Source organism: Apaloderma vittatum, unplaced genomic scaffold (genome assembly GCF_000703405.1).
Source record: "Apaloderma vittatum isolate BGI_N311 unplaced genomic scaffold, ASM70340v1 scaffold45333, whole genome shotgun sequence".
NCBI classification, from domain to species: Eukaryota; Metazoa; Chordata; class Aves; order Trogoniformes; family Trogonidae; genus Apaloderma; species Apaloderma vittatum.
In genome coordinates, this window is record NW_009707227.1 from 1 (window position 1) to 13,549 (window position 13,549).

The 13,549-nt window shown below is 40.0% G+C and overlaps 1 protein-coding gene across 3 annotated transcripts; it reads left to right on the forward strand.

Annotated features, from left to right (window-relative positions):
• The first annotated feature begins 674 nt into the window (after positions 1-674).
• Positions 675-10,112, forward strand: RBMX (RNA binding motif protein, X-linked). 3 transcript variants are annotated; one of them, XM_009866078.1, is made up of 8 exons: positions 675-798; positions 988-1,094; positions 6,732-6,903; positions 8,002-8,118; positions 8,463-8,577; positions 8,690-8,815; positions 8,892-8,995; positions 9,501-10,112. In XM_009866078.1, the coding sequence occupies exons 1-8, from the start codon at positions 690-692 to the stop codon at positions 9,806-9,808; spliced, it is 1,158 nt and encodes a 385-aa protein (XP_009864380.1). In that variant the 5' UTR covers positions 675-689; the 3' UTR covers positions 9,809-10,112. The 3 variants fall into 3 exon arrangements, with proteins under 3 accessions (XP_009864380.1, XP_009864379.1, XP_009864382.1); XM_009866077.1 differs by having other exon boundaries at positions 676-798; positions 7,978-8,118; positions 8,907-8,995; XM_009866080.1 differs by having other exon boundaries at positions 676-798; positions 6,732-6,864; positions 8,907-8,995.
• Positions 10,113-13,549: the final 3,437 nt, after the last annotated feature.

Below are 13,549 nucleotides of genomic sequence, written 5' to 3' on the forward strand. Positions count from 1 at the left end.
CCCGCCATCGGGCTGGAGGCGTGCGGGGACCGCGCGGGCACAGGCGCCAGGCGGGTCACCGGGCACTTTGAGGTTCTGCTTTGTCCTCGGCTTTCTTTTTTTTTCTTTTTGCCCTTATATTGTCTTAGCCGTGGCCTTGCTGTGTAGCACTGCGGGGATGGCCTGGTGCCCATTCAGGATGACGCGCTGGGGAGGCCAGGATTTCTGTATAGTCTCGATGTGCTTTAAATAGTGCAAAGAATGAGCTGAGTTTGGAATATCTTGGTGTACTTTGACACATTGAGCCACTTTTTTTGAAACATTTGTGGCAGGATTTAGAGGTAGGAAGTGCCAGGATTTACTGTCAAGGACAAAAAGTAACCCTGAAGGACTTAATGATCACCAATACTACTTGATTTTAAGAGTTCTCGTAAGTGTTGTGCTCCACTTCTTAATGTTAACTGATTTGGAGTAGGTTATATAATGTGAAGGAGTACCTAAAGGTGGTACAACTAATTGCTTCAGGCTAGTAATTTTAGTTTTCAAACATTTTTATTTCATCTCTTAATTGACGTCTTGCTCAAGAAAATTTGCCCTTTTGAGAAAACAAGTAATTTATATTTCGTGAGGTGATACGGAATTCTTTGTTGCAGTCTGATATTTTGCTAATAACAACCTTGTGCTTTTAATAGGTCATCTGTGGAGTCAAAATGGTTGAAGCAGACCGTCCTGGGAAACTGTTCATTGGGGGCCTGAACACAGAGACTAATGAAAAAGCCCTTGAGGCTGTATTTGGCAAATATGGACGCATTGTGGAAGGTAAAAAGAAGAGCCTTTCTCTTCTAAGATACTAATAAAGTACCATAGCTGTGATGACTTTTTTGGCGTTGATCATCTGAAATGATGGTGCTCTTATGTCCTCTAAGAAGTCCTGAGCTAAAAGGTTAAATAAAGATTAAGTGTTGCTGCTTAATTACAAGAAAGGGTAACATGGCGTTATTTTTGCAGTCCTTTTGATGAAAGATCGTGAAACAAACAAGTCCAGAGGATTTGCGTTTGTCACATTTGAGAGCCCAGCAGATGCAAAAGATGCTGCCAGAGATATGAATGGAAAGGTAGGAATTAAGACCAATTGTATGTTGCTCTTGCTACTGACCAGCAGTATTGATCCTTGCGGTAAATTAACCAGTAATAACAGATGGGAAGACAACGAGTTAAAGATCCTGGAGACAGATCATACCTTTTAATTGGGCAAAATGTCTCTGTCTCCAGGAAGCTTGAGTCACTTTCTCCTGGTTATGATTTGACATTAGAAAGTGAAGTCTGGCTGTCAGGGAGTTACACTCTCTTTCTTTTTCTTTAATGATGATGGAGGGGTTTTTAGTAGTCAGCTCTTCATTCTTGCATGTCTCCTATAATGTTTTCATTTTACTGTGTTTGAATGTAGTACTGTGTAAATTACACTTTAGGGAAGCGAATTACCTGAAAACTATTAATGATGCCATTAACATGAGATTAATGTGACTTCCCTGTTGTGCTGGAGTGTTGATGCACTTACCTGGTAATCTGTAGATAACCTGCTACATCTGTGAGTTGCATCATTGATCTTCTTGGCAGGTATGAGGAGCATCTTGCCACTTCTTAATGTGAAGTAGCTTTGCAGTTACCTAGGAATTGAGTTTGCTTGTTTACACCCTGCAATGTGATGATAATGGCTTTAAGAGGAAATAAAAAATTTAATGTGTATAGAATGTCTTTAAAAATTAAAAAACCCTAGGAATGCAGAGCAAAATTCTGAGTTCTACCGGGGTAGTTTGTCAAAGGGTTGTAGGCTGTTGTGATCTGTGTCTGTTGTGGTCTGTGTTTGAAAAGCTGGGTGCAAGTTCGCAATGTAATGGTCAGCAGGTGCTTCCCTTCCCAGAGGTGCTGTCTCTTTAGGCAGTGAAAGCCATTTTGGTTAACTTCAGTGTCATGCTCTGGTCTTTCATGCTGAATCTGAATGTTTGTGCTAAGGTTAAGATGCTGCACTGGCCTTTTCCGAAGCAGTGTCTCAGATGCCGTTCACGTAAGGTGAAGAAGCCTGTGCCGATTGCGATTATCACTTGGGGATTTGATAGCTGTTTGTCTTGTTAGTGTAAGACTGAAGTGAAAGAGAAATGTCAGTCCTTGCAATCAGTAAGTAAAGCATAATGAATTCTTGCGCTTTGGGAAACAAGACGACGAGCTTGTTGTAGAGGTTACAGTGAATGCCAGTAGTAAAACTTCTGATTTTGTTTTATAGTAGGCTTTCTGCTGTGTGTACTTAGTTTCTGGATGTTTCAGGGCAACCTCATGACAATTAGTATTTCTTTAGAGACTTGCTTCCTTTTTGAATGAGTTTTTTCATCAAGGCAGAGAGTGGTAAATCAGATAATGTCCTTTCTGTACCAGCCTATACATCCTTAAAGGTGCTCCTTTCATTGAATTTATTTCTCCATTGTGTAGTTTGCTACAGTTCTGAAGATCTGTTTACTGGAGTTCTTAAACACTGATTTCCTCTGAAGTAGTCATTACAGTGAACCCTCACAATAAGGTAACCAACAACTAATTGTCAGACTGAAAGGAGTTCGGTCTCTAATCCTAAGTGTTTGTGGAGTGCAGCTTTCAAATGAAAATCTCCCTGAGAATAATCACCGGCTGTTCTAAATCTTGAATCTTGTGGCATGTGTTTGGTCACGCTGGAGACATTTCAGGAACAAAATGCTTAATAAAGTAGCTGAGCTTGAACGTTTGCAGCTGAGGTCATGTCTACATGTTCTGGAATGCACCATCTGCGTCGCTGTCAAGAAATGCTAGAAAGTACTGCCTTGTTGATCATCATTCTCACGGCTTCTCACTTCCGACGCTACAACTCTAGAAGTACCCCCATCTTTAAAATGTGGACGTCAAATAGTGCGTGCAAAGAGCATCCTCCCTTGGCATTTGGTGTAGAAGGACCTATTTAACATAAACGTTTAGGCACTGCTATCTATAGTTCTGGTTCTGTACTAGTCTAGCTTCTTTGCCTATGGGTATGAAAGGTGTGGAAGATGTTCACAAGTGGTCTCTCGTCCTCATCTTCAGAAAGCCTACCAGACGATAAGTACTGCTCGTACCTCACAAAGACTCTGCCTTCTAGATTTGAGAAAGCGACATTTGAGGCTGCTGTGAAAAGAGATCACTAGTAAACGAAGATTTGGGAGTTTTTCTGTTCATTTGGAGATGATGAATTGAAGCACTTACAAGAATTTCAAACAATTCAGCAGCAGCAGCAGAAGTGCTGTGCAGAGGGTAGTTCAAGCAGTCTGTAAGGAGTTAGTTGACCTGTTTAGCCAGGAAGAAAGAGTTCTGCATTGCCGTGCGTTGCTCATTTTGTCATTCCAAAGGAATTCAAAGTTGCAGCCAGTAGAAGAGGCTGACTTAGATTCTGCAAGAGTGAATTTGCATTTGATTTTTTTGCTTTGCAGATGTTGGCAAAGAACATATATCCAGTGTTTTGCTCCTTCCTGGGTTGGGGAGAAGGGAGGTTAACTTACTAATTCTAAAATGGGACAAGCATAGACTAGTCAAGCTTGCTTGTTGAAGATTAATTTCAGTCCTGCAAAAAGAGGTCAGCAGATAATGATTTTGGAGTGGGGGTGGAGATTTTTCACTTAAATTACTTTCTCTGCAGAATTGAATGCGTGTTAGCATGTCTGAGCAGCACAGAAGAAATGCTTGAAGTACTTTATCATAGCAAGTTGCCACCTTTCTTAAAGAACCTTAATTCATGACAGTCAAGTCAACATGCTGGTGTTACTACAGGCACAATGCTTATTTGGACACAAGTGTGAATACTCCAAGTCTGTAATGGTCATTGTCTGCAGGATGCTGTTGTTATGATCTTCTGATTTTAAGTCCTGAGGGCAAAATGAATTACTAAAGAGAGGATATAACCTTGGAGGAAACATCTAGGACAACCCAAAGATGTAATTCCCATGTGGACTTGCCAAGCCAGCTAGACTGTGTTAAGAAGTTGGAAGAAAATCCTGCAATTCAAACAACAGTCTAAACTGTTACCACAGAAGGTTGTCTTACTTTAATGAATAGAAAGTGTTTCCAGTTCTTTTGGTGAAGAAGTGATACAATATTCAGACCCTCAGCCTGATGAGAAATTATCTTCAATTCTTGAGTAAGTTTGGTGAAAGGAAGCTCGCGTGATGTGCCATTGAAGAACATGCAGAAATGTTCTGCATTCAGGAGCCACTGCAGCATCAACAGTACAGCAACCCATTGGAGAGGAACGCCCAATGTGGTGTTAAGTTGCTGTTTCATGCAATTACTGTAACGGTTTCTTCAAAATAACTTCATTTCTGCCCCACTACCAAAACTTCACAAATTTCATTCATATTTTCTGTTGGAATGTGGAATATTGTGCAAGACAGTTCTCTAATTCTATTTGGTTAAGGTTCTCTGGCTTGCCTTACAAAGCTATATAGATTGTTCACTCCACATATAGGAGTTTTGTGATTGCCAATCTATTATTATCCTTAAATGACTCGTATCTTAAATGACTTGCCTGCTTTATAGCACCAAGATGACTACTTTATGGTGCCCATATAGTAAAAATGCTACTGTAACACTCTGAATCAAGGCTGTAAATGCCAATGAATGAGTGTTCACATTGACAGCTGGTGCTTTGGGCTCTTTAGAAAATGAAAAAAATCCTCCTTCTGAGATGACTTGTGTGAGTTTTATGTGTTCAGTGAGATGATACCTTTCTTTTAGCTAAAAACCTATAAAATGAATTTGTCCCCTCTGCTTTAAATTCATACGCACAATAAATGACAAGTATGAGTTTTATGTGTCCAGCGAGATGAATGAAACCTTTCGTCTTGGAGCTGAGAGCCTATAAAATGAGGTCGCCCACTCTGGTCTTTATTCATTTACAGAATAAATGACAAGTATTTTCTGGTTAACAAAAAAGAACAATAATCTTCTTGGACCTGAGAAAAGGTCATTTTAGACCTTAGGCATAGCTTTTTAAGACCGCTTGCCCAGAGCGGCTTCAAAAGAAGCCTGTCTTTTGCCTAGGTCTCGTGCATGAGTGCAAGGCAGACGGAAATAGGAGGAGAAATTATAAGGCAAACTGTAGCTCCTACAGAAAAAAGGAAAAAACCTGGACCTGGCATCCAGGTTTTCAGAATTCATGCTAGCAGAAGGGGATGGTGATTTGTTTCTAAATTTCAAAGGAGCTGTCGAGAGTCTGCTGTGAAATTGAGGACGGCAGTGGTCATGATGGCAAAGCTTAAGACTTCAAGTCCACTGTTCATGTTATGAGGATGACTGAGAGATGAATGATGATAGCAAAATAATATGATACAAACTGAGAAGTTCCAGTGATTAAAAGTATTCATGCTCACTACTGGAATGTTTCAGCTTGTCATGCCAACAGGCTTTCTTAGAAAACTTTCATAAGTTAAAACATTTTTATTAAGTCAAAGCCAAAATCAGCATGGCTTTTCTAGAAATCTTTACTATTTTTTTCTTCCCAATGGAACAAATTGAACCTGTGGATATACGCTAACAGTAGCTACAGCTACATAATGGTGGCAGAATGCATGAGCTGCTAATGTGTATGATTTAAGAGGGCTAGATTTCAGGAGAGAACTGAAAGATGCAGTACATCAGTACAATAACAACGCCGACTCAGAGCAGGACGTTACTAGCAGTCATATTCTTGTTCATTTATTGCAGCAAAAAGTGCAATAAACAACACTGCCTGCCTGTCATAGCAGAGTTAAATATTTAACTGCTAGAAAAGGCAAATGAAACATGTTTGCCAGGAGAGATGTGCAGTGACCTAACATCAGCAGAGCTTGTGATCTTGGCTCTAATGTCAGGCACCATACATTTGGTAATTAAAGATTATATGGAAATTTTATTAATTAGATTGGGTTACTCAGTATGTCTTGCCACCTGCGCATATGAGGTATAATAGTTGGCTGCAGAGTTCCTGTTACTGCAGGTCTGAATTCGAGAAAAAGCTTCCACTTTTTTTTCCACGAAAAAACCCAAACCACCCTACACAGCAAACCCCACAAACAAACACAAAGACCAACCAAACCACAAAGCACGTCCACTCTGGAAAAGCAAGTAAATAGAGTAAATTGTGACAGTCATCTTTTCTACCATTTCAAGCTTGGTTTTCAAAAAAGAGGGGTGAAATATACTCAGTCTGCTTTGTAGATGCTGAAATTACTTCTAAATGCTTCGGTGATCACCGTTTTATCAGGACATCAAGAGAATGTACTAAACGGCCTCCCCATTGCCAGAAATCCCAACTCAAGCTAAGATACCTTCAGCTTAATCCTGTGTCACTACTGGTGCAGTCCTAGTTTGGTACAAAAGTCCATGGCAATTGAAAGTAAATTGGAGATCATAAATCGTGTTTCGTTTCCAAAATAAATGACATGGGGCTGCCGTAATCATTGGACACTTGTGTTTTCAGTGAAAGTCCTTTCTGATGCTGCTCTGTATTTATTTATTTTTCATCAATACCACAAGAATGAAGTACTATAGAAATTAGGCCCAACATGCTGCTGAGTACATGGGGACTAATACTGAAGACTGAAATCAGTTCTAGAGTTGCTCTAACTTTATAAAATGGAAGCCCTGTAATAGTGAAGCAAGAGGGGCTTAATTTAAGAAATACAAACATGACTGAGCAGTAAGTAAAGCAGCTTCTTCTTTAGTCATTAGATGGGAAAGCAATTAAAGTGGAACAAGCAACCAAGCCATCCTTTGAAAGTGGTGGTAGGCGTGGGCCGCCACCCCCTCCACGAAGCAGAGGTCCTCCCAGGGGCCTTAGAGGTGGAAGAGGCGGAAGTGGCGCAAGAGGACCACCTTCAAGAGGGAGTCACTTGGGTATGTATTGACCTCTCATTATATACTTGGACAACATACAAGACAATCCGATTGGAAGATGACAATAATCCTACTGGAAAAAAAAAGTCAAACAGCTGAATAATGCACTCCTTGTTCTTTATTAAAATGATGAAATATGATCTTGGCAGTTTAGTCAAATTTTTGATTAGGCAAGTACACCTTGAGACAAGGCTTTCAAATATGAAGATGCCCTTCTACAACTAACACTCCACTTGACTTTTGGCTGAAAAAGAAAAGCAGAACTCCTGCCCTGCACGTGAGAAAGGAAGCTTTCTGGTATTGAAGTTGAAAAAGTGATTCTCTTCCACCAGGGAAAGGGAACTGCCTTTCATTCTTACTAGCAAGAGGTCTAAACATACTAAATTCTAGGACTGATCCTTCCAGATCCTAAGTGGGAGTTAGGAAAGCTCAGCCTTGTTTGTTGTTCTGAAATAGCAATGTGTTGAGTCGAGGCTTTTTGAAGGAGAAGGATAGTACATTAGTTGATACTGGATGTTCTTTAACCTAAGATACGGTTACTTATTTGGAGACTTTTCAGTATCAAAACAAAACTGTCACTTGAAAAGCAAGCAGCACCTGTGGTATAACAGTAAAAGTTATAATGCAGAAAAAACCCACCTTGGAAATAATGAAATCTCCTGTCTTCAAGAGTCTGTGTAGTAGGCTCCCCAGACTCTGTAGTCCCTCTGCTCACTCTCTGTGTAGGATCTTCTCTAGTACGTCTTCCCAGGTGGCTCTTGTCTTCTGAGAACAGTGACTTGTTGAGAATTTAAGCTATGACTGAGTACAGATACTAGCTGTCTTTCTTCTTGTGTCACACCCAGTGGCTTTTGGATAAGTTCTAAAAGACAGTTCTTGACAGCAATTTACGCTCTGGAAAGTTAACTTGGTGGGCTCTCAATTCTGCCAGTAGCTTCAAGTAGTGGCCAAAACACAAGAGAACGCTTTGCGGTCTAATTGTAGAGGCTTCCTGTTGATCACATAGGGGTAATGCCTAGGTTATTGTAGTTCAGAGTTCAGGGGCATACAGGTGAGTATCCCAGAAATAACAAGGTGATTCATGGCTTATCCTTCCAGGATCTTCTCGAGGGCCACTTCCCATGAAGAGAGGGCCACCTCCACGAAGTGGAGGTCCACCACCTAAAAGATCGGCACCTTCAGGACCAGTGCGTAGCAGTAGTATGGGAGGAAGAGGTAAGGACTTCCTGGATTAAGTTGTTGCTTAGTCAACTGTAGCAGCTTTTGTCTTTCTTCAGGAACTGTTGTGAATTGTAGAATTTTGCTTAAATCTGCTGTGGGAGAGTGTGTTGTTTTTCTAACTGGTTCACACCGATACATTTTTGTAGCTGTTTGGTGTGGTTTGAGTATCTGCCTTCTTGTGCTGCTTTAAAACTGCACCATCAGAAATGTAAAGTATTATAAATGTAGGCTACAGAGATACTTTTTCTACAGCTATAAACAGTCTGCTAATGCTTCCTTGCCTTGAGGAGTGTGGCTAAACAGTAATTAAGTTAAAATGTTGAACTCCTTCTCTTAAGCTCCTGTGTCACGTGGAAGAGACAGTTATGGTGGTCCTCCACGCCGAGAACCAATGCCGTCGCGAAGAGATGTCTACATGTCTCCAAGAGATGATGGCTACAGCACTAAAGATGGGTAAATTATTTTACTAATTTAGTTTGACTACTTCTGTTCAGAGAAAAATTTTGTTCCATGGTCTTTAGAGCTGTGGCACATGACCTAACATCTCAATGCTTGTTCTTTGTAGTTACTCAAGCAGAGATTATCCCAGTTCCAGGGATACACGGGACTATGCGCCTCCTCCACGGGACTACGCGTATCGCGATTATGGTCATTCCAGTTCACGTGACGAGTACCCCTCCAGGGGCTATAGGTACCTACTGTTGGATTTTTCTCCCTGTCATTTTATTCTTGCTATGATCTCACTGACTTGTACTAAATCTTAGCAGTCTTTCCTCCTATAGCGATCGTGATGGATACGGTGGTGGGCGTGACAGAGACTACTCGGATCATCCAAGTGGCGGCTCCTACAGAGATTCATATGAGAGTTATGGTAAGAATCCATTTTGAAGATCACGTAGTAGTCTGTACAGGTGTTGCAAAATCTGACTTTTACTGGGTTGCTCATATTTTAGGGGGAAGTGGCACACTTTTTTCCCCCCCCCTACAGTGAAAGTGCAGTTGGTAATCATTTGATCATCTTGTTAAGTAAGCTGTAAGCTAAAGAAGCAAGGTCTACAGTTCAGAATTGCAACTGTCTCTGGAAAATATGGCTGAGTGTTTCTTCTCTAAAATAACAAGCTGCTCTGGAAACCCAGTAAAGAGCCTGCCTGAATAAACACCGTCTTCGTTCCTTCAGAGTCTTAAAATCCACTCACTGCCTGATACGCAGTTCTCACTTTAAAATACCGTTAACATGGCAGAGTATTTTAAGAGCATCTCGATACATGCAAAAGCCTAGCTGTAAACATTTAAATACAGCAATTCTGTAAATTCAGATTGAAATTGTTATATATAACTTATGGTGTTGCCATATTACCTGACCATTGACCCTGCAGGTAACTCACGTAGTGCTCCACCTGCACGAGGGCCCCCGCCATCTTATGGTGGAAGCAGTCGATATGACGATTACGGCAGCACACGAGATGGATATGGAAGCCGAGAAAGTTACTCAAGCAGCAGAAGTGATGTCTACTCAAGTGGCCGTGATCGTGTTGGAAGACAAGACAGGGGTCTTCCCCCATCCATGGAGAGGGGCTATCCACCTCCTCGTGATTCTTACAGTAGTTCAAGCCGCGGAGCACCCAGAGGCGGTGGCCGTGGTGGAAGCAGATCCGATAGAGGTGGAGGCAGAAGCAGATACTAAAAAAACACTCTTAAACTTTTGGACCAAGACAGATTACTTCTCAAAAAAAAAAAAAGTGGAAGCTGTACTATCTTTACTACCAGAGGACTACTAAAAGGAAAAGTTGTTTTTACCTTTTTTTATTGTTGCCTGTTAAGTTTTCCCCTCCATGACTTTTATGCTTTTGTGAGGAAAAGTTAAACCAATGTTTAGTTTCATTTCAAAATTGTTAACATTTCTTTCAAAAAGCAGATGTTAAATGTATAAAACTTGAGCTGTGTACTAGTGTTGTAATTTTCAAAGTAAAGTTTCCCTGAAATGCCACCTTCCCATCTGATTTTCCTCATGAATGGAACAAGCAGTTCTTAAGCTCTTCCACACAACATCCAGCCATCTAACATAGGAGATGGATTGTTCTACATGTTCGCCATCTCATTCTTAAAAGTATTGCTTGTGATTTGGAGGGTGGTGGGGATGTTCCACACAACGTTAAGTTGTGCCTAGAATTTGAAGTCGCAGTTTTCCCAGTACAAAATGCCTTCAGGTCCTTGTGTAAAGAAAAATGGAGGATATCGTTCACTAAATCTGAAAAAGCAAGTGGATAATACTATCTTCTGCCTTCATACATTTTCATGAGGAGTTTGAAAAGATTTCTCCTCCGAATAAAACATGTACATGTAAGTCAGCCACAGAATACTGTAAAAATAAACAAAAAATGACCGATTCCATCAAAGAAGCTGCAAACCAATGCTTACTCATACTGTTTCAAATTTTTGCAACTCTGTAGTGTTTCACTTTTAAAGGAACATCTTTGATTCCAAAGGAGAAAATAAGATAAGCAAAGAAGTCTTTCTCTCTCCAACTTCTCAAAGGCTTATGGCTTCATAAAAACAAGTGAATCTTTCAGCATTCCACAGCTGAATTAAAGCATCAAATGCCTGTGAAACAGCAAAGATGGTAAGCAAAGCAAACTAGTTTTTCAGTCTAAAGTCAAAGTTGAACCAAGTTACCTTCCTCTAGTACACTAAGACAACCTGCACGTCAGGGCAATGGAAATGCTGTCTAGATTTAAAAAAAAAAAAAAAAAAAAAAGGAAAACAAATACTCCAATACATTAGAAGTTCTCCAAATTCAACATTTTTTGGATAAAAGCGTTTTGTGGCACCAATTTTGAAGCTGAGACATAATGCAGCTCGCTGTAGACAGAATGTTGCCAAGCAGGGTTGGGAGGGGGTATTTTGTGCCCAGTATCTTCCAGTGAAGATGCTATAGAGGCTGCATGTACTATATTTTAACAAAATTAGAGCCTTGTGAAATAAGAAATTGGTTTAGATTGACAAATAATCAGCTCGGCTATTGGGAGTCTGAAGCAAGCCATTGCAAACTTGACGTTTAGTTGGATGCCTGACTCTGTTTAGTTTGATACTACGTTGCAGGAATATCTAGTACCTGTGGCAGAACCTGTGGCAAGTTGTGACTCAGGTAAAGCCATGAAGTTCAAAAGATGCTCTTGAATATAGTAGACGTGAAGACCTCCAACTAAAAAAAAACGCAAAACCAAACCACAAACCCAAAAGCTTTTTACTGCTGTTTAGTCCTCGGTAGATTTTGCTGTTCAACTTATGGATTTAACGTGGCAGTGCACCACTGAAAAGGAATGAGAATCCATAAGCCATGCGACCTGTCACTAAGCCATTCCAGTCCATTCCAAGCCAGTGAATTCTCCATCACCTAAAAGAGAAGTAGTAAAACTTGAACCAGAATAATCTGCAAACCCAAGCTTGTGACTTTTTTGTTTAAATGAGGGGAAGCGGTATAGGTTGACTCGCACTGTAAAATGTACTTCTCAGTTTGTTTTATCTTCTCTTGATTGCAGGGTGAATAACTTCTACAAGATACCCCTGAAATAATGCCGGTTCATCTGTGTTGATGGCAGAGAATAAGTGGTGCCTGTACCACTACGTAAGGTAAATACTATACTGGTGTAGTAGCTGGAAGGGAGATTTCTGGGGGTTGTGTGATTATAGATTTGGATGGGCATTCTCCATGGCTCAATATTTTCAACTTTGTGTTTTGAGGAGGAGGTTTCACTAACTTTAAGCCTACCAAATTAGGAACGGAAGTGAGAGACTTGACATCTGCAGGAATTGCTCCAATTTGGGTCCAGTTTTAAATCATGTTGTAGAGAGCATTTAGTCTAGGAATTTTTTTTGAGACCAGACCGTAAAAATCTGTATTGGAATAATAAATGTCAGTATAGACATTGAATCAGTCTTGTTAAATGTAAGGAACATGGAATTTAATTATTCTACTGAGTATAATCTTTGATTAGGAATTCATCTCTGCAGAGGTCCTTGGATTAAATTGCAGACTTCCAAGCGTCTTGAGAGTGGTTTAAAGTTTTGTAGGTCAGCCATGTTTCACGACTTCAAAGCCTAGCTTATGAAAATTATTTTCCAAGTAGATGTAGGAGCAACTGCCTTCAGACTTTGTGTCAGGAGTGAGTGTCTCTTACGTTTCCCTCCTAAGTCACCAGCAAAAAAAGAAGGTGATAGCAGATGTCTTGCTAATACAGCTTTATAGAGAACTTTTCTACTTAATGATTGTTATTTTTTAAAAAAGGAGGTGACTTGTAATGTGTGGAAAATCTTTTAGAGTGAAGGATCAGAACAAATCCCTTTTCCGAAGGAAGTGTTTATGTAAGAAACATGTATTTTTTATATAATTTTTCAAATTAATTTTCAAAGTGCTCTGTAAACCTAAGAACATATTTTGCTATTAGTTTAAAATACTATTTTGAGAACCAACTTTGAAATGGTGGAAAGAGATAGCTGTGGTCAGTGCAGTGTCGTTCATCTGACCCACGCGGTCACTGATGGAGGGAGTTTCTGCCAGTGTGAAGGACAGGTTCTGGTGCCTGCCCTGTGAGATTTGTCATCTCAGTTGGCTTACAGTTTATTTTTGTTAGAGTCTCAGCAAGAGCAACTGAATAGCTGTGCAATGCCTTTGCCAGAATATTCCAGTAATGTTTTGGAGATACTCCTGAGAAATTGTTGCTGTTACTCTGATAAAGGAGAAGAAAATGTACTTTTGTCCAAGGTTACTGGATTGTATTTCAGATCAAATACAGAAGCGTCATAATTATTTTCTATTCTGAGTCAAAGGAAGCCATAGTTAAATTAAAAGCTGCTACCAACTTTTTTATTTTTCTGTCACTTGGTAAAATGTCAGCCAACAAGAAGTGTTACTTTGCTTATCATTGCATTCCATTTAAGTGTTCAAATACTTAAATCACAAATAATGGAAAAGACAGCATTTGAACTGCAGATGTTTATTTAAAGATTAAAATAACACAAATGTTTTTTCATTCAAAAAGTCACTGATGTCACTAGTACAGCCCCAAAGTGGATTAGGGAAATATGCCTAAAGGGAAGCTCTTCTCCCTCACTTCCCCATCCACCTGCAAAAAATTTGCAGGAGTCAATTTTTTGCATTTAAAGTTTGAGGCTGATTCAGATCATGAATCGTCTGATAAAGAGATGGAATTCTGTCTTGAATATGCAGCATCCTGGGTGACTTTAAAAGGTTTTGCCAAATACTATCGTTTGTGTCAGAATGTTTTCAACTTCTTCATATGTCTGTGCTTCAATTCTCTGAATTAGCTGGGAAGCTGAAGGTTAATTACACCTCACAATGGAAAATGCTCTTCTGTTGGAAAAATTAAGTGCTTTTTTCTCAGTTCACTACATCTGTTTTGTGACT